Source organism: Geotrypetes seraphini, chromosome 3, assembly GCF_902459505.1.
Source record: "Geotrypetes seraphini chromosome 3, aGeoSer1.1, whole genome shotgun sequence".
Classification (NCBI taxonomy): Eukaryota; Metazoa; Chordata; class Amphibia; order Gymnophiona; family Dermophiidae; genus Geotrypetes; species Geotrypetes seraphini.
The window spans coordinates 349,454,912-349,481,531 of record NC_047086.1 but is presented as its reverse complement, the minus strand read 5'-3'; the positions used below and the strand labels follow the sequence as shown (position 1 = coordinate 349,481,531).

General features: G+C 43.7%; 1 protein-coding gene across 1 annotated transcript in view; it reads right to left on the bottom strand.

The window, feature by feature from the left end:
* VASH2 (vasohibin 2) overlaps positions 1 to 26,620 on the bottom strand; it is a 70,155-nt gene that overhangs the window by 1,343 nt on the left and 42,192 nt on the right. Inside the window, exons 5-7 of the mRNA XM_033938925.1 lie at positions 23,770 to 23,844; positions 20,998 to 21,379; positions 16,432 to 16,526 (exon numbers count right to left, since the gene is read on the bottom strand). Coding sequence (XP_033794816.1) covers positions 16,432 to 16,526; positions 20,998 to 21,379; positions 23,770 to 23,844 — 552 coding nt within the window. The remainder of the gene's footprint in view (positions 1 to 16,431; positions 16,527 to 20,997; positions 21,380 to 23,769; positions 23,845 to 26,620) is intronic.

Below are 26,620 nucleotides of genomic sequence, written 5' to 3'. Positions count from 1 at the left end.
ATGTGGAGGGTTACAACCCCCCAAACCCCCCGTAACGCCGGCGCGATGTCTATTAAGTAAACTGGGGGGGGGTTCCCCAACAAAACCTCCCGTCAGAGCCCCTAAAAACTGTAATTTAGAGCCGCGCGGTGGCGCGCGCTGTGCTCAATTGTCGGCGCGCACTTTTGTCTTTCGCGCCGTTGTCTATGAACCGTTCTACAGTCATCAACTTTGTGGAGGCTTTTAGCTGGACTTTAGGTAAGCTATGCTGCGTTTGTTTTTAATTTTTATATGTCAAATTATGATTATGTTCGTATTTTGTAAACCGCTTAGGATTAAGCAGGCTAGAAATTTTTTAAATAAATAAATAAAATAAAAAGCCATCTTACTAAAAGGCGCTGAAATCCGAGCCCAATGCGTCCTAACACATGACTTTCCTGCGTGCTAAGCCCAAATTTAACGCAGCATAATTTAAGACTTTTCTAATATGTTTTATTTTTAGGTCAACTGTTCTCACAAAACAAGCTGAATATCTTTAAGAATAATGACTGCACAAAATGATATTCCTAAATTCTTAATATCAGAAATCAAGTGCTTCAATTCTTCAATTTATGAACGCGGAAGAAACCTCTGTGTTTCTCAGGAAAATTCCTGTGAAACCATCTATGGCAACACTGATTTTGCCATAGAGAAATACATCCTTGGTCTCAGTAGCACCGCTTCAGATATACTATTTTCACTATTTACTTTGTTTCTTTTTATCTCTTATCACTATTTCATTCTTAATTTTTCAAGATTCAGTGAAGATAAAAATGAGCTTATTTTTATTTGAGAGTTGGGAGGTTCGAGGTTCGCCTAAAAAAACTCGTCTTTTTATGGAGGTTTGGGATCTTTATATTCAGAATCTTTCACCAAAAATACGAAGTTTGGTTATCAATGATTTATTATGAAAATTAGGTTTAATAATTACATTCCAGTTATTTATTTTAATTCTTTATTTTTGTCAACTTTCATCCAGGGTGAGGGATTTCATTTAGGGGAAGATAGTGGGTAGGGGATGGAATTAAGGGGGGTGCAGATAAGATTGAATTAGTTCATATGGAAATTAAATTTGAAAGAATGATTTAAATTTGTATGAAATATTATTGTAATTCTTATTGTATTGAATGTATTTTTGTATTATCCTATTGTACTGATTATTTGATTCTTTCAATAAAAATTGTTATACATAAAATGAGCACTTATCTTCTGATATTACAAAATCACTGCAGTCTGCAGTTTAAGGTCCAGCGCGGTACCAATCAACCACGCTTGGAAAAATCCGTTCAATCTCCTTTCACACAGAGATATCCCGACAGGCCCTGTTTCGTCCTACGGCTGCATCAGGGGATTATTTTAAGTTATGAGCCACCGCTTCAATGATTTTCTCCTAAGGAAAATCCTATTTTTAGGTCACCCACTGATGTTTTTGCATTAGTGAGCTTTACCTGTAAAAAATTATCTCCCTTATAACAGGTGCTAAGTGCTTCTGTGTTAATTCCATGTTAGCCGGTTCATGCACACTAGGTAGTTGGTTAGCACGCCCATGCCCATTCTCTGCTCCCCCCTCAAAAAAAATATTTAAAAATAGATAGCTAGCATGTGCTAACATACAAAATGCCTTAATGTGTTTTGTGGTTGCTTGTTTTCCGTGTGTATTAGAGCTTAATGCTATCAGAAAACACTGAGGGCTCCTTTTACGAAGGCGCGGTAGCGGTTTAACGCGCGTAATAGCACACGCTAAACCGCCGGCCGCGCTAGCCGCTACCGCCTCCTCTTGAGCAGGCGGTAGTTTTTCGGCTAGTGCGGGGGTTAGCGCGTGATTAAACGTCGCGCGCGTTAAAGCCGCTCCCTCGGCTTCGTAAAAGGAGCCCCGAGTCATTTAAAGGCCTAATACTGAACTACCACCACGTGTCGAGATACATATCCGCTAAACTGCAACCTTATACATCCAGATGAAGGCTTCACTCACATAATGAGAAATCCCCTGGATAGGATTACCAGATGTCTGGGAAAACATGACCTCTTTTTAAAGGACTGTCTGGGCTCCTGTCGGACCATCCAAAACATGGCATTTGTCCGGGTTTTGGAAAGCCCCAACAAACTCCGGCTGCATCTGAAGGGCCTCTGAGCATACACAGATGATGTCACACACATCCACGCATGCTCCAGACGCGGCTAGAGCTCGTCCGGAAGAAGAGAGGAGGCTGTGTGGGGGCAGGACTGGAGGCAGAACTGGGCGAGGCTGGGGCGGAGCTGGAGGCGGAACAAGGCGGGGTCATGTGTCTGGGGTTTCCTGGAGAAAAATATGGTAACCCTATCCCTGGATGATCTCTCCACCTGGAAACAGCACACAAGCGCTCCTACACCCAGTTCCTCCCAAAACGGTAGAACCTGTTATCCTTGGAAAACCTGATGGACTTCAGAAAAGCGGTGAAAACCTTCCTCTTCCAATGACCCAACCACAGTCCTGGTACTCTAGGCACAGACTAGAGAATCATCTCCTTTCGCATCCAGTTAACTCCGACTGGAAATGCAATCTTTAAGTGTGAATCACTTCATGCTCGCTCAAATGTAAGCCCCCTAGTTGTTATCCCCAAGTTGCTCTGCCCCCAGTATGGTAACCGTGTCTCCCCCTCCATGTTGATGCTCTGTACCACCTCTGTTTTGCTTGAGTGCACCCGTGCCTTGGGATTCATTACCACTCTATTTAAGAGAGGAAGAAAACATCGACAAATTTAAAATGAATTTAAAAGCCTTCTTATTCAAGGATGCATATAACTTATGACTTCCTGTCCGGCCCAGACCACAGATTACTGCCAAAAATAATAAAAGATTAAGGAAGAGCATAGCTTTCCTCCACAATTGTGCTATCCTTCTCTCTCTCTCTCCTACAAATGATTGTAGTTCTACCTCTCTTCCCTTAAGTTTCAGTCTGTCATGCATTCATCTAAAGTATTAGTTATATTTTCCCAATTTCATATTTTTTTAAAATTTTTTGACAATTTTTAAAGCGGTAGATCAAATCAGACCTTAGACTTAGTAGGGATGGGCGGACCCGCTATTCCTCAGGCCTGATTGGTCCAGGCTTCTAGAGCCTGGGCCAATCAGACCTTAGGCTTCGGCGGGATGGGCCGGGAAGGGGCGGGCCCGCCTCATTTCGACGAGGCGTGCCTGCTTGCTCGACGTGCAAGACCCATCTGTAAGAACAGGTTTGGTGGAGTGGGGGTTGTTAGCGCCGGGGGGGGGGTGCGTCTTCGGGCAGGAGGGATTGGGCACCCTCCTGCCAGTGACCGATATTGTCGGGGGGGGATCGGTAATGTCGGGGGGGGGGGGCGGTCGGTAGTGTCGGGGGGGGGTGCGTCTTCGGGCAGGAGGGTTTGGGCACCCTCCTGCCAGTGATCGGTCAGGGGCCACGGCCCGCTATACTTATAGCGCCAGAGAGATCCCTTGCCGCAATAAGTGTAGCGGGCCGTGTCTAATCTAACCCAATTCTCTAACCCGCGTCTGTAACATGGACGCCGGTTACAGAATCGGGGTTTAGTTTAGGCCGATTCTGAATAGGACGCCTCTCCCTTCAATATAGGCGGCCTGCCTGGGGAGCATTTTTTTTTTTTAAACGTGCATCCCGATTGGCTGATTAGACAGCTGTAGGACGCCTACAGCTGCCTAAAATCGGGACGCACTTTTAGAGAATCTGGGCCTCAATGTACAGTTGAGACTATAGAGAGGGAAGACGGCTTTAGATTTGTCAGGAACTTGGCAACATATTGGAGAGGGGAGAGTCTATTCCAATCTTAGCCAATCTGGGTCCAATCTTAGCCAGGCTGCTGGTATTAACATTAAAAAAAGAGGTCAGCTTTTAATCTGGAATATGGAGAAATAACAGTAGTCTCTGAGCAGTGCATGGTTTGGTGTGAGGAATCTTTGAAAGATACTAACAAACAGTGAAGTTAGAATCCCAGTACAGAGATTGCAATAAAGGCAAAAGTAGCCCAGGTGCTTCTAAGTAATGAGAATAAGAATATAAGAATTGCCGCTGCTGGGTCAGACCAGTGGTCCATCGTGCCCAGCAGTCTGCTCATGCAGCAGCCCCCAGGTCAAGGACCAGTGCTCTAAAGGAGTCCAGCCTTACCTACGTACGTTCCAGTTTAGCAGGAACTTGTCCAACTTTGTCTTGAATCCCTGGAGGGTGTTTTCCCCTATAACAGACTCTGGAAGAGCGTTCCAGTTTTCCACCACTCTCTGGGTGAAGAAGAACTTCCTTATGTTTGTATGGAATCCATCCCCTATCAACTTTAGAGAGTGCCCTCTCGTTCTCCCTACCTTGGAGAGTGTGAACAGTCTGTCTTTATCTGCTAAGTCTATTCCCTTCAATATTTTGAATGTTTCGTTCATGTCCCCTCTCAGTCTCCTCTTTTCAAGGGAGAAGAGGCCCAGTTTGTCCAATCTCTCACTGTACGGCAACTCCTCCAGCCCCTTAATCATTCCTATCAACTGCTCAGCAGGTTGTTAATACAAACATACTCTGAAATGTCTGAATACAAATGCTATAAGAAGTCTAAAAAATGTGAGAGCTAGAATGAATAGTACTGAATGAAGAGGCAGTCAAAATAGGTGTCTTGGAGCCAGATTGAAAGAGGATAACCAATAGCCACTGATATCGGGGTACAAATAATATCACAATGATATAGGATGGATAAAATTGGTGGAGGGGTGGTGTCATATGTTAAGGAATGCATCGAGTCAAATGGGATAAAAGTTTTTCAGGAAATAATAAGTATGGTAGAATCTATTCTCCAGTTTTTCTTCAATAGGAATAAATCATTTGCCTTTACAGATGGAAATTTCATGTGTGAAGGGGAAGAGAATAGCGGTAGGGGTGCACTACAGCCTACCTGGCCAGAATGGACAGACAAAAAATTAGGGACGCCAAGAAATGGAGGAACACAATAACCAGTGATACCAATTACCCCAATATTAATGGGGGTAAATGTCACATCAAGACATGATAAGGAGGTAAAGTGCCTAGATTAAATAAGTTACAGCTTCATGTCACTATGGAAATCTACTACTCTAGCATTTTAACTTTCAAAAGGGTGATTAGAAAACATGAAGAAAATGGTTAGGAAAAAAAAATAAAAAAATGAGCAACTACAAAAGTCAAGAATTTATATAAGACATAGCCATATTTTTATTTCTTGGAAGCACAGACCAGATACATTCCACACATCCAAAAAGATAGAGGGAAGGATGGTTACAAGGTGAGATGAAAAAGGCTATTACAGCCAAAAGAATATGTTTAAAAAAATAGAAAGCACAACCAAATGAAGAAAATAGAAAAAAAATGTGTAAAGATTGTAAAGCATTGATAAGATCGGAGGGGTGGGGGAAAAGAATTTGAAAATAAGCTTAACCTATAGAAAATAGTTTTTGTTTTTTTTCCAGGTACATTTGAAGCAAGAAATCTGTGAGGGAGTCGCAGGAGCATACACCAGCTTCTGTGTGTCAGACAGGTAATACAATATGTACAGCTGGTAATAAAATATACTCCCCCAATCCCCTTTTATGAAGCCGCATTAGGCTTTCTTTATCGCCGGCCGCGGTGCTAAAACTTCAACGCTTATATGTTCAGTGTCACTCACTATCTGCATGGTGGCACTAAATATACAGAAGGAATTCGAACACGGCAGCCACAGATCGTGGCATTTGAATTTTGACCCAAAGAATCTAACTTATTCTAACACGGACGAGCCAGTCCAGACAGCAGAACAGTATGCACGTCTTTCAAACACTATTACCATGTGTCCTGTGTTTTCTTTAGTTACTACTGCAAGGAAGAGCACATCCTAACTAGTGAAAACAGTTTTCCATTCACAGAAGTACTATCGGCTCAACGAGATCCTTGTTTTGCTTCCATCAGCATGGTTCCTGGTGTGATCACAAGCTTCTTTTTAAGTTTAGAAACATTCCTACAGGTTCCCCAATTTCTTGCACATCATTTTCCTTACATTACTCTGTATATTTTGTCTGACATCTACTGCTGAGTTATTGATTTTGATGCATATTATAGCTCCTGATGCCTTACATTCACGACCAATCAATTCTCCCCTTCTCGTGAGTGAAATCACTTGTTAAAATGTTAGCAACCAGAAGACTCCTGTTCTTTCTGTCAAGGAACTACACCATTATAGGAGTACTACTATTAATTATTTCTATAGACGCACACAGCACTGCACAGTCACAATGAGTAATAAAACAGTCCCTGCTCAAAAGAGCTATCATGGATACAGTTAAGGGGAACGGTTAATCAACTGGCCGGGTTGAAGGGCAGAGAAGTAGGGTTGGGCAGAAGTTGGGGGGTGTCTTGGAGGTTTCAGAAAATTGGTTAACACTGTTATTGATAGTACTAGGGTAACGTTTGTTCCTGAGTACTGCTGATGGACTGTGCTCTGTCTTGATGTCTGTACTTTGGATTGTAACTGCAGTGTTTAAATAAAGAATTACAAAAAAAAAGTGGGTTTTCAGTCTGCTTTTAAACAAGGGAAGGGGCTTGACGGACAAACTTGGGCAATTTATTCCAGGCATAGGGGGTAGCTAGATGAAAGGAACGAAGTCTGGAATTGGCAGTGGAGGAGAAGGGTAACGCTAAGAGTGACTTATCTGAGGAACGGAGTTCTCTGAGGAGTATAAGGAGAGAGAAGTGAGGAGAGATGTTGAGGAAAGCCAACTTAAAGCAAGACTCTGTTTGCTGGAACTGTTTGAAAGAGGAGGGAACTCTTGATCATATGTTTTTTCATTGCACTTTGGTCCGCTCCTTTTGGACTCAAATTTGGAACACCATACAATCTATCACTAACTGCTCGGAAGAGATCTCTATGGACATTATAATCCTTCGCTCTCAACATCCCTGTTTCGCACAATCAAACTGTCCTCCTAAGCTCATCAATACCATGTCTGTGACTGCTCTCATGCACATTCTGAAAAATTGGAAATCATTTTCGTTACTAGACTATACTTTTTGGTGGAACTCTCTGTGTATGTATCATAGATTTGAATCCTATGCATATGAGAATAAAATTACACTCCAAACCTCCATGAATTTGAAGAGCAAAAAATCACCCTGGTCATTCCTGGATTCCTATGTACGCTCTGCTTCGTAGACACTCCTGTCTTCCCTTCCTTTTCTTCTCTTTTCTTCTTTCTTTCCTTTCTCTTTTAATTTCTATTTCTGTTCTCCCTCATCTTTTTCTCATATAGTCTTCACAAGCAGTTCCAATACTTGGAGCTTTTCTTACTGCTATGGTCCTCTACAGTTAAATATATATTTGCAGATTCTTTATACACAAAGCTTTATTTTGTTTTTATGTATTTGAAATGCTCCCTGTATTTTTCAAAATACTCAATAAAAATTATTGAAAAAAAAAAAAAAGGAGAGATGTTGAGGGGCAGCAGAATGAACACACTTGTAGGTCAGCAATAAGATCTTCAACTGTATGCGATGGCAGATAGGTAGCCAGTGAAGTGACTTAAGGAGAGGGGTGACATGAGCGTAGCAAGGTTGATAGAAGATGAGTCGCATAGCAGAGTTTTGCACAGACTGCAAGGGAGATAGGCGACCCTGAGGGATACCACTTAGAAGTAGATTGCAGTAATCTAATCGTGAGATTACGAGAGCTTAGACAAGGGTCCGGGTAGTGTTCTCAAAGAGGAAGAGGCAAATAGAGATGAGATTACAAAATATCTCTCAAGAAGCACTATCACAGATCCATGACAGAACTAAAAGCCACTGGGGTGGTGGAAGACAGAACTAGCACCCTCCAGCACACACCCTATTAATTGCAAGTTAAGGAAATGATGTTCCATAGAAAAGAAACCTTTGTACCATCTCTTCAAGGATAAATACATGCTCCAGTGAAAGGCCCACCACTGACATATTTCGCAGTAGGCAGTATATCAAATGTTAATAAATGAGCACAATTAACCGTGCTGAGCTTGAACCTGCAACCTCAGGGAGGCTGCAGCCCTAACCACTAGGCCACTCCTCCACTCCAACTCTACAGCGGTGTGCTGACAACATAAGGGACTTTTCACAGCTCTAGAAAAATGTTACTAGGGACTCTCAAGAGTCCCCTCTGGCACACTGCAGCTGGTGTTGGAGCACAGCCAGTGGTGTTGTAAGTGGGGGGCAGGAGGGCAAACTGCCCTGGACACCGTCCACTCTTGCTACGCCACTGAGCACAGCAGAGAAAAAAAGAAACTTGAGAAAGGTAAAATGTGACAATGTGTGAATGAAGGGAAATGCATTGTATCGTCAGGATAACATTACCAGATAACTCCAAGGTCACATAAAGTAGCCTACGCCATTAGTCCCAACACATGTAATTTTTACAACAAAGTAAAATGCATCAAACCTTAAATACAATGGAAATAAGATTATGGAAAAAAACAAAAAGCTACTATATGTGGAAGGTGTATTGACAGTACCAGAAACTAAATTGTTCCATGGAGCCACAGAACAATACAAAAAGAACCCCCCTCTCGCATCTACCCCCCCCCCCCCCATGTAATAGGACAATTCAGTCTGCACGACTAGGCAGTCTTCGGTTGAGACTGTCAACAAGGGTTTCAATTAGTGACAATTTGAGATAATGGCTTGAGTGATGAACTGCTATCTCCTAGGACCTGCGCAGAGACCACCAAATCCCTTCCAGATGGCATCAGTTCTCAGCCAGTGACCTAAGCCGGATCTGAACAGCATGGGGCCTCGCAGCTTATTCACGGATCCACCCACTCCCTGTAGAAAATGACTGCTGCTTACAAATACCAAGAAGGGAGAGCAAGGCAGTTTTGATACTTGCTCAGGGAAGCATTTAAAGTCACAGGAACGTACCCAAGAAAGCACAACAGGTTACACTAAGATCTTTAACTCTGATAATAAAGGACCAGTTTGTTATTTCAATTCAAGTACTAATGTTTGTGTTTTGTCCTTTTGTAAACCATGCTTGACAAACAGCAAAACTGAAAAATTTTCTTCTTCCATAAAGTCATAGGAGCTGGTGCTGTGGATGCTTGAGTCCCCCCCTAAAATTGAACCAACTCCTTGATTATGGTATAGATTGTTTGCCTTGGCTGAGTTGATATCTTACTTTAGATGTTAATTCAAATAACAGGGGTTCGGTGCTGTGCCTAGGTTTGAAGCCACGTTGTGATCTGTAGAATCCATCAGCCTGATCTATGAATTTAACTTGTCGTGTACTTACAAAGAATTCTAGTAGTTTTGTAGGCTATGAAATTCCCTGAACTTTTCTGCTTTGGTCATGTCAAGGTTTGCAGCTTTAGGTATAGGTGTCGGCGCTATAGCTGAAATTGTTTTGGGGTAGAGTCCATTTTCTAGGCATCTGTTTCCTAGGCTCATCAGCCATTGCACAAAGTTGGTGAGGGGACAGGAGTTAGTAGGTTAACCAAACATATGTCTAACAGTGTTTGTGGGACATTCTCTTTAGCCACTTTAGGATCTCTTGGGTAGTGATTGGGTTGAACGTTGACCAGCATCTGTCAGCTGGAAGCCCTTCATTTTCATTGTATCTGGTTGGGTGTGAATCTATGATATCTTCTGGGTCATTTGTGAATGATGTTCTCACTGTTCTTATTTTTTCCTGAAAATGGTGTGCTAGGTTGTCTGCGTTTGGTTGCTGTGATGTTGGTCCTTCTATTATGTCTCTTGTAGAGATCAGCGAGTTGTAGATTTTGAAGAGACATTTGGAGGAATTTTTTGATCGGGTAATCAGGTTATCAAAGTATGACTATTTTTGTTTCAGTTACTGCTAATTTGTATTGTTTTATTTTTTTCCTCCAGTTAATATAGGATTCTAGACTGTAGTGTGACAAGGCGGTGGCTGCTGCCAGAAGGATGCTGGGCTGTATAAAGAGAGGCATAACCAGTAGGAGTAAGAAGGTGTTGATGTCCATGTACAGGTCATTGGTGAGGCCCCACCTGGAGTATTGTGTTCAGTTTTGGACACTGTATCTGGCGAAGGACGTAAGAAGACTTGAAGTGGTCCAGAGGAGGGTGACGAAAATGATAGGAGGCTTGTGCCAGAAGACGTATGAGGAGAGACTGGAAGCCCTGAATATGTATACCCTAGAGGAAAGGAGGGACAGGGGAGATATGATTCAGACGTTCAAATAATTGAAGGGTATTAACATAGAACAAAATCTTTTCCAGAGAAAGGAAAATGGTAAAACCAGAGGACATAATTTGAGGTTGAGGGGTGGTAGATTCAAGAGCAATGTTAGGAAATTCTACTTTCTGGAGAGGGTGGTGGATGCCTGGAATGCGATCCAGAGAGAGGTGGTGGAGAGGAAAACAGTGACTGAGTTCAAAGAAGCGTGGAATGAACATTGAGGATTTAGAATCAAAAAATAATATTAAATATTGAACTAAGGCCAGTACTGGGCAGACTTGCACGGTCTGTGTCTGTATATGGCCGTTTGGGAGAGGATGGGCTGGAGAGGGCTTCAATGGCTGGGAGGGTATAGATGGGCTGGAGTAGGTTTTGATGGAGATTTCGGCAGTTGGAACCCAAGCACAGTACCGGGTAGAGCTTTGGATTCTTGCCCAGAAATAGCTAAGAAGAAAAAATTTAAATTGAATCAGGTTGGGCAGACTGGATAGACCATTCGAGTCTTTATCTGCCGTCATCTACTATGTTCCTATGTTCTTTTCTCCAGATTCTTCCTGCTCTTCTTACTTCTTTCCTCATGATCTTTAACTGCTCCGTGAGCCATGGATTATTTTGCCGTTTTCGTTTTCTGGTTTTATTAGTGCAATCCTATCTAGAATGGTATTTGCTAAATTTTGCCAGCCTATAATGTCTTCTATGTCTCCGTTCATTGGCTCTAGTTTTTCATTTATTTCCATCCAGAATTCTTCTGTGGGTATTTTTATCACATTTAGTAATTGTGTCTCATTTCTTTTGTTGTTTGTATTGTTGTTTTGGGTGTTTTTAGAAAGAAGGTTAGAAGCTGATGATCTGACCATATAACTGGCTCCCACCTTATGAGGTCTATCAACTTTGATTGCTTTGGGAAATGTACATCCTTCCTATTATTGTATTTTGCAGAGCACAGGAGAAAATGCATTTCTCCGAGTCTGGTTTTCTTGGTCAGAAGTGAGGGGAGGAGAGAGGGGTCTCGATTTCAGTTTTTATCTACATGTCTTTTCTGGTCCCCAGTTATGTATCAGGAGAAGGTCTATCCATGTTCCACATGTGTGACTAAGGTGAAGGATTCTGCTAGCACAGTGTCTCACAAACTTTCCGGCTGGCGGTACACTAAATCCAGTGCCCTGGCCAGAAGGCACCTGGAAGTGCATGGAGGCCCATTTGGTCGGGATCCGAGAGGTGTGGGGAGAGAAGGAGAGAGGCCAGCCAAAAGGAGAGTCATCTGCACCGGCTGACTTCCTACAGGATGTGCCTCTCTCAGTTTACAACACTGTGCTAGCTTATAGTATGTACGTATAGGAATCTGTAACAGTCTATCTTGTTCTACCTTCCCAGAATTAGGTAAATTGGTGCTCTAGGGACAAGTGTGATTTTTTTTTTAAATCAATTTTTATTGAACAGAGTAAATACTCCCAATAGAAAATTTGAATAACTTGCTTCTGAATATTGTAATGAAAACAAAACAAAAAACCCTCCCACCCCTTCTGATATCCATGAGCATAGGAAAAAAAAAAAAAAAAAAAAAGAGAAAGGCTGATGGGTTTAGACTTTTATAGCCCACCAGGCTACGATACAGCTAATTTCCAATCCAATGACTGTTCCTCCCCCCAACAGATTGGCCCTGTGTGATATCTATAGTATTGCCTTTCCGTAAGTCATTTAGGGTTGTTATGGTTTGGTAAGTTTGCTATATAGATTTTTAATGTGTCATTTTGTTTTAAATAACAAAATTCCTACAAAAAGATGATGCATTTTTATTGGACTAAATTTAATACATTTTTGATTAGCTTTTAAAGGCAATACCATCTTCTTCAGATCAGAATTAACCCCCTCCCCAAAAAAAAAAAAGTGTCTTGTCCCAGAAGCAGGCCCTTTTTGCCCAAAATAAAAATGCCCAAGGTTTATGGCCTCCCCATTCTATAGAATCACCACACAAAGAAAACCCCACCTGGTTTAATCTGGCAGTGGAAGAAGCATGCGCAGTTCCTGAGGTGATATCACAATCAGAATATTTTTTGTGTGACATGAGAGAGAGTGTGGTACAGTGGTTAAAGCTACAACCTCAGCAACCTGAGGTTGTGGGTTCAAACCCACACTGCTCCTTGTGACTCTGGGTAAGTCACTTAATCCCCCCCCCTCATTGCCTCAGGTACATTAGATAGATTGTAAGCTTGCCAGGACCAAGGAAAATGTTGAGAAGCTGAATAAACTCATGTAAACCATTCTGAGCAACCTTGGGAGAATGGTATAGAAAATTGAATGAATAAATAAATAAAATGTAAAAGTGATGGCAGTTGAATGATGCTATCAATTATAATGGTAGTTTTAACTGGTAATAGACCCTCAGGGTGCCATCAAATAAGGCTTTGAATATCCAGTTCTACAAGTTAATTCACAGGCCACGATGAAGAAAAAAACCCATTTGTGGACCACAAGCAGCAAAAACTTGAACAATTTCTTAAAAATTCAAGTTTTATTCAAGTTTATTAGGATTTTTTATATACCGCCTATCAAGGTTATCTAAGCGGTTTTTACAATCAGGTACTCAAGCATTTTCCCTATCTGTTCCGGGGGGAAAGCTTTAATGTACTGTACAATATAGGACTTTAGACAGTTTCTAAAACCAAAGCTCCCCCTTCACATAGCCCTGTCCACAGCTCCTTTAAATAGATCTGATGCAGAGCTGAAAGTTTCTGGACAGCTGGTGCGGGAGGCTGCCCAGCTCTCTGACTCATTTTAGTAAACGTGGCCAGTGACTTGAACCACTCAACAACTGCAGAACACGAAACTCTCTAGATGGATTGGCAGCAAAAGAGGCCAGTTCTGCAAGGCTGAATGAAGACAACAGAGCATGTGGAAGAGTGTACCTGAAGTGAAAAATGGGCACCCGGGCTCCTCAGCTGCGACATTCACACGGAAGATTTTAAGCTTTAGGCTTTTCCTTTTACTGCTGTTTTTGATACTTATGTGGGGTAAGGGTCAAATAATGAGACCTTTTTATTAAATTAGTCTAGTCTTTCTGTGACCAACTTTGTGGTGGCGGTGGCCAAAACAATGGCAATGCAAAAATATCAAATGGAAAAGTGCATTCTATAACAGCAAAACAATTTCTGCTCAACTGCACAGGAAAAGGCCTCAGAAATGGAGCCTTCTCACAGTCATAAACTGAATAGATCAGCGTAGCTTGTCAGCTCCTTGCTTCTAAACAATTGACTTTTAGTCACCTTTTTCAGTGGAGTGGATGAGTGCTTTAAATATTTAAAGAAGTATATTGAAAAACTAGTGTTTAAGCCCGTTAGATTAACGGGTGCTAGATGTCTCCTGCTTTTGAACTTGGGCAGGGGCAGGGGCAGAGGCAGAGCCGGGGCGGGAGGGAGTGACGGTGGGAGAGCAATTTCAAAGCCTCAGCAGCGGCGGCTCCTTGACCAATCCGCGCTTACAACGTCCCCACACTTGCGGTCTGGCTGGCTCCCCCACCAAAGCCCTTTGCAGCGGCAGCCCCTCCCGCATCCGTCCCCACGTCCCAAGCCTCTCCGAAGACCGGCTCCCACGAAAATGGTACCCCTCTGTCCAAAGCCGTGGCAGCAGCCTCCCTCAAGACACATTTCAAATCTGACATATTGTAATCACAAAACAGAAAATAAAATTATTTTTCTTACCTTTTGTTGTCTGGTCATTATTCATATCATGTAGGGGTCCCAGGCTATGGTTGGCTTTTGATAACTCGCTTGCCAGGGCCCCTTCTTTCTTCTTCCCTCCCTCCATCCCGGCAGCTGAAGACAGGCACCTCCCCCCAGTGGTCTGAGACAGGAGGGAGCAGTTAGGAGAGGGTCTGAGGGCAAAGAGGGGCTCAACAGCGCACAACTACCTTTCCTTCCCTCCCTCCATCAAGTGCAGTGCAGCTCCACCAATGTTAAAAGGAGCCGCGTCGAAATCGGAGGCCTGCCACTGCCGTAGCACATTCCCCTCTGCCTTGGTCCCGCTCCTTCTCTGACATATGGGACCGCGGCAAAGGGAACGTGTTACGGTGGCGGCAGGGCTCCAATTTCAAAGCAGCTCCTTTTAACATAGGCGGAGTTGAACTGAAGGGAAGGAACGGTGGGGCCGGGTGAGGAAGGCCGCCTGCTAGGTAGGGGGACAACAATGGCGCTTATGCTCAAGCTCCTCTCTCGATCCTGTTGCGGTTCGAGAGAGGAGTCGTGGCGGCGGCTTGAACATAAGCGCGATTGTTGTCCCCCTACCTAGCTGAGAGGCTGCGGCGGGGTTTCCATGGCAACCCGATCGCGGATCTCAGTGTAGGGCCGGGTCTGGCGGCGCCGTGTAGGGCGGAGGCGGGACCTCAGCACTGCACCGCCGGGCGGCTCACGCCGCCGGCCCCCAGGAGCTCGAGGCCGGTTGCGGACATGCCTGGCGTGGCATAGTGCAGGAGGAGTGATCGGTGGCGCGAGGTAGAGAGCAGGTGATGACAGTGATTGGTGGTGCAAGGTGGAGAGTAGGTGATGACGTAAAACGCGCGCATGTGCACTAAAAAAAACGGGACAGCTCAGGGAACACGTTTTTTTTAGTGCGCATGCGCGGCCTAGCATTTTATTATATTAGATAGTATTTATAACTATTTATTTAAAAAGTAATTCAAAAAAAAGCTATAAAAAAGTACAAAAAGTTTAGTAAAAATCACGAGTGTTAAGTTGAAAGGAAGAGTTTCTGTACACAGGTTTTTGGCCAATGACTGGAGCAAGGAGCTGACAAGCTACGCTGATCTATTCAGTTTATGACTGTGCGTAGGCTCCATTTCTGAGCCTTTTACTGTGCTGTTGAGCAGAAATTGTTTTGCTGTTATAGAATGCACTTTTCCATTTGAGTGGATTTAGATATTTTAATATAGTTTTGTTCATATATACCACTCGGGATAGTTGATATAGGTAATACAAAAATATCTGCATGAAACAGTACATACCTGTCTCTATGACAGCTGCAGATACTATGGCCTGTCCATGTAGAGCTGCAAGCAGGTCTTTGGCGTAGCCTGCTGGGCAGTGCAGTGGACTGCAAAGAAGGGGACCCAGGCCTGTATGCCACCCTAACTAGTACATTTGTGGTTGAAAGTGTCAGCCCACCAAAAACCCACTGTACTGCCATTTAGGAGACACCTGCAGGCATAAGGGTTATTGGGGTGGTAGATAGGTGGGTAAAGTAGGTTTGGGGGAGTTTTGGGAGGGCTCACCCTATAACGTACAGGGATTATGATGAGATGTCTACTGGCACCCTTAATGTGAAGTTCACAGCTGTGCCCTCTAGGCAGCCCACTGTTCTGCTGGCATGTCCGATAGCCCCTCCTACATACAAATGGCTTATTTTGGACATTTTTAATTTTCGATAATGGCAAAAGAAATTAGACGTCTAGCTGAACAAAATGGTCTAGCTGAGCCATTTTTGAAAAATAGGCGCCTCGTGAATTTGAAAATGGATATTTTCTCCAACCAATTTTTGGGCATTTTTCTCAAAATGTCCAAAATCGGACTTAGACATCCTATTGAAAATGCTCCTCCATATACACTTAGGCACAGTTCTGTAATTTTGGGGTCTAATTGTTCTAGTGCGTAACTGAAAAGAAGGTGCAAGCACTTGACGCTTAACTTCTTGTTGACATCCCTTGCACCCATTCATATCAAAGGGGAACAGGTGACACTAAAGAATCAAGCAAATGGCTAACAATCTTCCACGGTCTCATCACAAAAGCAGCTCATAATCCAAGCTTATCCAAGTTCAATCCTCGAGGGCTGCAACCAGGATTTCCCTAATGAATATGCATGAAAGAGATTTGCATGCCCACTACATCCATTATATGCAGCTTCCTCAAGCTACTCATTTGAGAAATTAGGGAAATTGAGACACCACTGCTTTGATTGGCAGGGGCCACCAAGCCCCACCAGCAGCTGCACCTCCCCAGCACTTGCTTGATTTTAGTGAAGCTGAACATGCATAAAGGCCCTCCCCCCCGTACATGCAAGAAAATAGAGGGCAGGCCTCTCATGTATGCTCATTTTTATGAAAAACAGGCTTGCATGAGGGTGGTGAAGGCCCTGCCAGCTCAGGTATGTGGGGTCATGGGGGTGATTTTGTAGCCCCCCTTTACTTTAGGCCCAGGCTCCCTCAAAACCTAGTCTGACATAGAAGAAATACTCACGATTTGTCTCTCCTGCAGACCCGCCGCGGAGGGGACAAGGATTTACCCCTGCATCTCTCTTTCACTGGAGACTGGGCACTGGACGATTTCAGGATCTGGAAAAGCAGCACAGGGATTATACCATGTTTCTAACATGCACAAATCCGCTACAGCCCTTCCCCCTCCCAGGCTAAAGCCCAAGGCCTTCTTATAACTAGCAAGGGGTAAAACCTAGAAAGCAGAACTCCTCTTGGAGAAAAACTACCCAAAAGCCAAAATCATCACTGAACTAAGATTATTATTCTATTGCAGAGGTTTCTCAACCCAGTGTTCAGGACACACCCCAGCCAGTTGAGTTTTCAAGATATCCTCAATGAATATGCATGAGACAGATTTACATGCACTGACTACTGTATGCAATCTCTCAAATGTATTCATTGTAGAAATCCTGAAAACCTGACTAGCTGGGTGTGTCTCAACGATTTAATCGAGTACCCCTGCTTTAAGGTACTGGAATCTGATACAATATGCCAAGAGTTTAGTAATAGTGGAAGTGGGTTCTTGGGTCTCACTTATTTGGATTTTTCAAATTGACATGGAAACTTGTTTCCTCCTCCTGAACACCCAAAACCCACTTCCACTTGCCCATGCTTGATGTTACTACAGAATTAAAAGAAAGGCATCACCTGACATTTCTGCACTTTTTAGAATATAAAATGTTAGCAAATCCAGGTCTTTAAATCATACAGAATTCTCTAGAAATATACCGTATTTTTTGTTCCATAAGACGCACCTGACCATAAGACGCATCCTAGATTTAGAGGAGGAAAACAAGAAAAAAACATTCTGAACCAAATTCTCCCTGCCAGGCTCTGCACCCTGTCCCTCCTCCCTGCCAGGCTATGTACCCTGTCCCCCCTCTGGTGGTCTAGTGATAGGCCAGGACAGGGCAGGCAGGCCTAGTCGCAGACAGGACCCCCTACCCCGAGGCAGGCAGGGCCCCATACTCTGAGGCAGGCAGGCAGGGCCTCTCCCCCCCCTTCCGAACCTTATTTTAGTTCCTCCGGCAGTCCTGCCCTTTTATGGTTTGTAAACATCAAAGACTAACATGGGAGTATGCTAAATCGATTTCTCCTGCATGCCTCGAAATAGGGCAAACACACTCCTTTGGTTGAGTACAGAGCAGTTAGTCCTAAATCAGTAAGACACCTCTGGAAAGTCATATTAGTTACTTATAAACCTGGGAACATGCAGAGAAAAAGAATCTTCAATTAAAAGTGGCTCCTCTTCCCAAACACCTCCAACTCCCCTCCACTTCAAATTCTTTGTTTCATGCTTTAGTGTAAGTGTGTTAAGAATACTACGTTTAACTGGATTTTCAGCTGTAGCATCCAATGATCTTACATTTGGATGCAGTCATCCCTGTGTTTTAACAAACGTTTACTTTGCCTTGAAAAGCATTTGCTCCATAAGATGCACCCTTATTTCCCCCCACTTTTTTTGGGGGGGAAAAGTGCGTCTTATGGAGTGAAAAATACGGTACTTCTGGTATCAAGTTTATCATAAGAATATAAGTATTGCCATACAGGGCCAAAGGTCCATCAAGCCCAATATCCTATTTCCAAAAGTGGCCAATCTAAATCACAAGTACCTGGGCAAGATCCCAAAAGAGTAAAACAGATTCTATGCTGCTTTACCCAAAAATAAGCAGTGGATTTTCCCAAGTCCATTGCTTTCAATGGAAGTAAAACCCGGATGTCTCAATCCATCCTCCTTTTTCAGGAGCCATATAGTATCCCTATATTCAGCTACAAAAGCACAGCATACAAAGCATAGTTGTTTTATCAGAAAAATACATCATAATTAATCCAATAACAGAAATAAAGTCTGAAAATTAATGGCCCCCTAAAGAAACCGGGTTAGGATTGAACTTAAAAGTCAGCTTGCACAGAACTACTGGAAACTTGAGAAACCAGCACCTGAAAATTACAACTCCAATCTTACGGTTCCTGGGCCTGCCATCAAGACCTTATTTTCTTGAACAGTCATCCAAAGAAAACATGATTCTTAAGAACATAAGAATAGCCTTACTGGGTCAGACCAATGGTCCATCAAGCCCAGTAGCTCGTTCTCACGGTGCACAATCAGGTCACTAGTACCCGGCCAAAACCCAAGGCTACCAATGCAGGGCAAGCAGTGGCTTCCCGCCATGTCTTTCTCAATAATAGACTATGGACTTTTCCTCCAGGAACTTGTCCAGACCTTTCTAAAACCCAGCTACGCTAACCGCTCTTACCACAACCTCTGGCAACGCGTTCCAGAGCTTAGCTATTCTCTGAGTGAAAAATTTTTTTTCTACAGTTGGTTTTAAAAGTATTTCCCTGTAACTTCATCGAGTGTCCACTAGTCTTTGTAATTTTTGATGGAGTGAAAAATCAATCCACTTGCACCCATTCTTCTCCACTCAGGATTTGAAGACTTCAATCATATCTCCCCTCAGCCTTCTCTTTTCCATGCTGAAGATCCCTAACTGTTTTGGTCTTTCCTCATACGAGAGGAGTTCCATCCCCTTTACCATCCTGGTCGCTCTTCTTTGAACCTTTTCTTATCAGAGTCTTTCAGCTCTGCTACAAACCTAAGCCATGACTCTGCATTGTTTTCCCTATACAGTGGTACCTTGGTTTACGAGCATAATTCGTTCCAGAAGCATGCTCGTAAACCAAATTACTCGTATATCAAAGCGAGTTTCCCCATAGAAAGTAAGGGAAACTCGCTTGATTCGTTCCCCCCCCCGAGGCCAGTGGCACTGCTCTACCTCCCCCCCCAGAGGCCAGTGGCACTGCTCTACCCCCCCCCACCCCCGCGAACCGGCATTGCTCCCCCACCCGCTCACGAAGGCCTCCCCCCCGCGTGATCCGCCACCCCCCGCGATCCGGAATCCTCCCCCGCTCGAATAGCCCCCCCCTCGCCGCAATCCGATATCCTCCCCGAACCCATCACCCACCCGAACGCATCACTTACCCCCCATTGGCACCCGGCACCAAGGCACAGGACATGCCAGTGCCGGTGCCGGAAGATATCTCATCCTTTTTGCTGGGCCTTGAGCATCTGCACATGCTCAAGGCCTTAGTTCCTGCTCTCTTCGAGATTCTCGGAGATCTTGAGAATCTCGGAGAGAGCAGGAACTAAGGCCTTGAGCATGCGCAGATGCTCAAGGCCCAGCAAAAAGGATGAGAGATCTTTGGGCACCGGCACCAGCATGTCCTGTGCCTTGGTGCCGGATACCAGATGGGGGGGTAAGTAATACGTTCGGGTGGGTGATGGGTATGGAGGATATCGGATCGCGGCAGGGGGGGGCGACGCGAGCGGAGGGGTGCCGGATCGAGCGGGGGGTGCCGGATAGCAGGGGAGAGGTGCTCGTACATTGAGGTAAGCTCGGTTTGCGAGGCACCAATATTGCGAATGTTTTGCTCGTTTTGCAAAACACTCGCAAACTGGTGCACTCATAAACCAAGGTACCATTGTATTTTGTATATTTTTTTTCTCTGCTTCATGGCCAAGGGTAAAAAGCATATAATCAAATGGAAATTTAATTGGATTTATAACTACAAGTAACATTCTCAAGGTCAGATATCACAGCTCCACATGGATAACTGAAGTGGACCCTTAAATCCTCTGGCCCAAATTCTCTAAATGGCACCGTTTCTTTAAGCGCCAGTAGGTGCCCAAGCTCATTTTTAAAAAAAACCCCACCAAAAAAAACGCTATTTAAATGATGTTTTTATCAGATAGTCGGGCTGGGAAAGTAATGGCGAGTACTGGTGGGGCAGGGTGGCGAGTACCACTGAGGGAGGGGAAGGGGGGAGGGGGGATTGGGGAGGGGAGGTGGGGGGTATTGAAAGGTTTTGGCACTTAATCCCGGATAAAATAAGTGGGCTTAGGTGGGGGAGGGGCTGGTGCGGTATCTTCGGGGCTCATAAGAGTCCAGGGCCTCAGAGTGCTTTACCGCCCGCATTAATCTCGCTCGCCCTCTGTAGAGTAGGATGGGGGGGGAGTTTGGTTGCAGTTATTCTTCTTTTGGCCATGCTTGTTATATTATTGTATATGATGCCTCATTGTTTGTATTGTGCACCTTTGGGGTGCCCCGCGTTGTATTTGCAGTTGTTTGCATCAATAAAAATTGTTTGAACCTAAATAATGTTTTTAAATGAGTTTCAAGGCGCCTACAAAAGTCAGCACTGAAATCGCACCTCCATAGGCACTTTAGGCTACCTAACACCGCTGTGGACATAATTAATTCCAGAAGTGGCATTAGGCGGCCTGAAGCACTTACAGAGGAGCGATTCACATCAAAGGGGAGGCGCTGGAAATGTAGGCCTGGAAAACCCTGGCCTACTTTTCTGGTGCCTACCCTTGCCGGAGGAACAATTCATAACCAGTGCTGTCGTGCGATTGACACACGATCGGCTGACGCTTTTAAGGTGGCTGCCGACATCAGGTTTGCTAAACCTCTGAACAGGAACATACCCAACCCCGATAGTTACTTAATACAAAAAAATATGATTTAAAGCCTTGACAGACACCCACCTTCATTCTCATATCTCTGGCATATTTCTCCAGCTCTTTCTTTAGGTCTGTCTGCATCATCTTTCCCACACTGAGCACCAGTTGTCTCCACTCTATTGGCTGAAAGCTATGAGGGTCATGTGGTACATACAATCCAATCTTCACTTTCTTCACTGAATGGAAGTATTTCTTGTAAGACTCCTCATACTCGAAGATGAGGTCACTTAGAGTTCGAAAAGTCAAAGGTTTGTCCATTAAGTCAGACCTTCTGCTCATGCCCAGTGCACCATAACTGCCACTGTAGTAAATTCCAAGCACCACATGATGAAAATAGTTCCCTGAGAACTGGGTTTTAAAGCTGATCGGGAATCGCTCCACTGCAGATTGTGCGTTAGTTAAATATCTATACATGCGTTAAGGGAAGTATTCATAAAGCTAAAGATGCATATACTCATCACCACCACAGAAGTGTAAGCAGGCTAAAAGCAAAATCTAGTGTTCTGTGAGAAAGAAATGGAACAATGAAAAAGAAAATTATAGCCCTGTAGTATTCAGACCGATACTCTTCAGAGCTGGGGGGTTTTGAGATTATTATTCCCCTTTTCAAAATCCAAGCCCAAGCCAAGTTAAAAGACAGGTACACACGTTGTTTCCCTCCTCAACCATAGCATTTGGAGAAAGATGCATTCAGAAAGGCCTTTCCACAAAAACGATCACTATTTCTTCTGCAGCAAGATGGGTTCTGATGATAGGGAAAATTAAGAATATACAAACCCAGTCGAGTTTTCAAGATTTCCACAATGAATATGCATAACTCCTATTTGCATACAATGGAAACAGTGCATGCAAAATTGATCTTGTGTATACTCATTGGGGAAATCCTGAAAACCCAAGTACATTGTAGACCTCGAGGACCCTGGCACCCCACCCCTTAGCTAAACTCAACCTTCGGAAAGCCAGGCATGAACAGGTTACGAGAAAGGGAGATTCAGGGGCTAAACAGAAGTGAAAAGCTTCATAGAAGCAGTCCCTACACTGGTCCCAGAAACACTGGAGAGAAAGACATGTTTACGTATGAACAGGACACAATGTCAAACACAAACCCCTTCATCTATTCATAGCATAGAGAAAAAAAAAGAACCCAACTTTCCTTTGCTAAATGTGAAACAGAGAGCAATACAGGGTAGAGAATGAAACGGTGGCAGTTACCCGCGGTTAGCCACGGGTAACCCACCAAAACGGTGGGGAGGGGAGGGGGAAGTGTTCACTGCGGGCACGGAGACAAGGCCATCCACCGCCCCGTGGAGCAGTGAATAGCCTTGTCCCCACAGTTAAGGGAGGGAAGGTGCGTGGTCACCGATCACGCGCAGCCCCCTCCAGCCAAATCTATCTCCGTCCCTCCCCCTTACCTTCATGGCGCTTTCGTAAAAAAATTACAGAAGCCAGCAAAGCCTGCTTGCCTGCAGTCGCGCGTGTGTGCGGGCAGAAGCTTCTCCTTTGACGCAACTTCCACACACACGCAACTGCAGGCAGGTAGGCTTCGCTGGCTTCTGTAAGTTTTTTTCGAAAGCGCCGTGAAGGTAAGGGGGAGGGAGATAGATTTGGCCGTAGTTAGGTAGGGAGGTGACCGCGCGCCTTCCCTCCCTTAAGCTTCTTTACTAACACGCTGCGAAGGGGGAGGGAGGGAGATTCTCGGGCCGCTGAAGGGCGGTGAGGTGGCGAAGGGAAAGGGTGGTGAAGGGGATGGTGATCCGGTGACGGGGACAGATTTTTCCCCCGTGTCATTCTCTAGTACAGGGCAAGATGCACCCAACACAAATTTCCAGACTATGAAGATTTAACTGCAGCTTCCTGAATACATTGTACTAAAAAGTGCCACAACAGTGTAGTGAACAAACTCAGAGTAACCATGATACAAAGAAGAATCCATCAAAAATACTGTCCAGAGAAGAAACCCCAAAACAAAATAAAACAAAATATCAATGGAAAAATGTAGGGCTGAACAAGGCACTTCCAAAAATAAAAAAAAAGGCCAGGAGAATGCACAGGGTGAAAGATCATAGTTTATTGTATAAATCTTCAAAACAAGAGTGGTACCTCGGTTTACGAGTGCACCGGTTTGCGAGTGTTTTGCAAGATGAGCAAAACATTCGCAAAATCGGCGCCTCGGAAACCGAGCGTACCTTGATTGCGAGCACCCCCCCCGTGAACCGGCACCCCCCCCCCCCCCGCCGCCATTGGGCACCCCTCCGCCGTGATCGGGCACCCCCGCCGCAACCTGAAGTCCCCCAGAGCCCTCTTCTTACTTTAATGTAGCACCGGCATGTTGGCCCCTATGGGGAAACTTGCTTTGATAAACGAGCATTTTGGATTACGAGCATGCTCCTGGAACGGATTATGCTCGTAATCCAAGGTACCACTGTATATACAAACTACTGTACAATCTTTCACCCTGTGCATTCTCCTGGCCTTTTTTTTTTTTTTTTTTTAAATCCCTTGTTCAGTCCTACTTTTTTCCACTGACAGAAAGAAGGGTAGCAGGAAGAAACGTATAAGATTAGGAGCAACACTGTCTTCTTTATAATTTTACAAAAACACAATGCATTTCACTTCTACACGGGCCTCATGGTTTTAGAAGCCACATTTCTCCTTGAAAGAAGGACAGTGTCTGAAACTGGGGCGGTCACAGAGAAAAGGATCTTTGGACGGACAGAATTCTGTGGAGAAAGCAAACAAAAATCAGTTTTAATTAACATAAAAGCAATCCTAGAAAGAACCACCCTGAAAGGATACATCCCAAGAATGACGGCTTCCAGACATTTGATGGGTAATGCTTCCCTAGTCATTTCTTTTGCCGTCTCCATTAACCTAGAAAAAAGATAGAGTGTGAATTGTTTAAAACCCTCATACAAAAAAAATAGAAAAGATTTGGAGCATCTCAAGTCCAAATGCACAGATCATGAATATAAGAACATAAGCACAGCCATATTAGGATAGGTCAAAGGTCCATCAAGCCCAGCATCCTGTTCCCAACAGTGGCTAATCCAGGTCACAAATTATGTTCCCTCCAAGTGGAATGCGTGAGCAATCGCTCATACATTCTAGAAGTACTGCTCACAGATTTTAACATTGTTGCTCACAAAATTATTTGAAAAAAATCTGGAAAACTGTTGGTTTTTAGAACTTCTTGCTCACATGAAAAAAAAAATTGCATGCAATCACCTCTTAGAGGAAGCACTGGTCACAAGTACCTGGCAAGATCCCAAACGAGTAAAACAGATTTTATGCAACATATCCTAGAAACAACAAGTGGACTTCCCCATTTAAAAAATGACTAATGGACTTTCTTTTATGAAAATAGCCAAACCTTTTTCAAGCCTGCTAAGCTAACTGCTTTTTACACATTCTATGGCTTCTAGTTGCATCAGAGGAGAAGCTTCCGCCCACACACACGCGACTGCAGGTAGGCAGGCTTCGCTGGCTTCTGTAAGTTTTTTACGAAAACGCCATGAAGGTAAGGGGGAGGGAGGGAGATACCTGGAGGAAACCCTCCATTTCCCCAAATGGGTAACAAATAACTGCTATATGAGCTTTTTACAGTGGAGAACTCAGGGCTTAAGCCAGGGGTGTCAAAGTCGGTCCTCGAGGGCCACAATCCAGTCGGGTTTTCAGGATTTCCCCAATGAATATGCATGAAATCTATTTGCATGCACTGCTTTCATTGTATGCTAATAGATCTCATGCATATTAATTGGGGAAATCCTGAAAACCCGACTGGATTGTGGCACTCTGACACCCCTGGCTTAAGCCAACTTAAGCATGTATTAACAGCAGAGGGGCAGCTGCAGGGATTCAAGTTGCAGATTTGCTTATAGACAGTTATATCACTATATAAAATCTTTGCCTGCTTCCCCGTTGGAAGTTAGAAGTGGACACTACTTTAAAGGACTTACTTGAGACACCACTAGACGACCCACTATCAATATCACTCTTTCATAAGAAATTATTGTTAGGTGTGCCACAGAAAGATCTTTCAGGAGTAGCGGCTAAATGGAGTACAGACTTGGCACACACTGAAGCAAAAGATCTACTGAGACTCTTATGCTCCATCCCAAATTGGCAGAACTGAGAGAATGTCAATACCGAATACTTTATTGAGTTTATGTCTCTCAGAACAGGCTATATTACATGGGAAGAACTTACTCAGTCCTATGTGTGAAATGCTATAGAGAATCTAACTCATTCATGCTTGCCTTGTGGGGGTATCGTTCAATTGCAGCCTTCTGGAAATCAATAGTTAGGTATCTAGAACGTATATTAAATCAAACTGTAAAATTTCACCCAGGCAGGATACTGTAAGGGCAATTGTCATTCTTAGGAGTCAAGGGCAAGGGGCCCAGGGTTTGGGTGATAAAAGCACACAGAGCACAGTTCCATCAATCTGGCACTGGCGTAATAAGCTTCACAAGCTCTTGATGATAGAACTCAAGGATTTACCCCTTACCTTTAAATGTCAGGAAAGATTTTACTCTATCTGGAGGGCCTATATATAATCACTAAATCCAAGGATTAGAAGCCGTATCTTAAACCAGATTGGTGCTATCATAACACGAGTAGCATAAGATCTAAGGTTAAATTTACCAGTTAAGATGATGTAGCATACTCTTGGAACTTATAGGTCACTTGTGACTGTATACACCCTTTGTGGATTGTTTTTAAGATTACTGTTTATTAAACTACAAACTGGTCCATCAGATCTTTTGTTCCACAATCTTTTTGTTGTTTTGCTGCTTCATTTCCTTTGTGGAACCTTTTGGCGTTATTTGGATTTTGTTGTTTTGCATTTCTTGGTGAACAGACATGTCTTTACCACAACAGACTGCAAGTCATCCTATGGAAAATTTTGCATTGGGATAACTATCTACTTGAATGATAAGAGTCTTTAGCAAGGAAGTTGGTCGGGCTGTCCTTAAGAGTGAAAGGTCCCTACCCATTTTATATTCTTGCATCAGTTCTCGAAGATATTCAAATAGCCTTTGCCATCAGATGGAAAGTTGTTAGAACAAGTCAATGATTCCAACTTTGTGAAAATCTTCTCTGTAATTGGACAATGTGATGTTAAAGATAAAGCTGAAGATGAAAATTATGAGTTCTGCAGAATTAGAGGCAGTCCCCGGGTTAAGAACAAGTTATATTTTTAAAGCTGTTCTTAAGTCGGATTTATATGTAACTCAGAATGTGTAGATTTTAAGGTTCCTGCTGCTTACCTCTGCTCCCAACTGACAAAAGGGACAACTGTCCCTAGTCCAGTGTTCCCTCTTAAGGTACAGCATTCACAACCACACACTGTTCTTAATATGGCCATGCGTCATTCCTGAATCTGTTACAGAAGTGTAGGCCACTGGAAATATTGCACAGTAAAATCAAATGAAGCCATGACCGTGTTCTTAAGTACTAGTTGTACTTAAGTCGGGCGTCTGTAACTCAGGTACTGCCTGTATTTTAAATGTAGATAATGATGATAATAGCATGTTTTGCCTTATAGAACTCAAGTGTTTCAAACAGAGATTCCCTCAATCAACACCTACAGACCCTATCAGCTGACATCAATATTTTTCAGACTAGTTCAATTTGAAGGAACTTT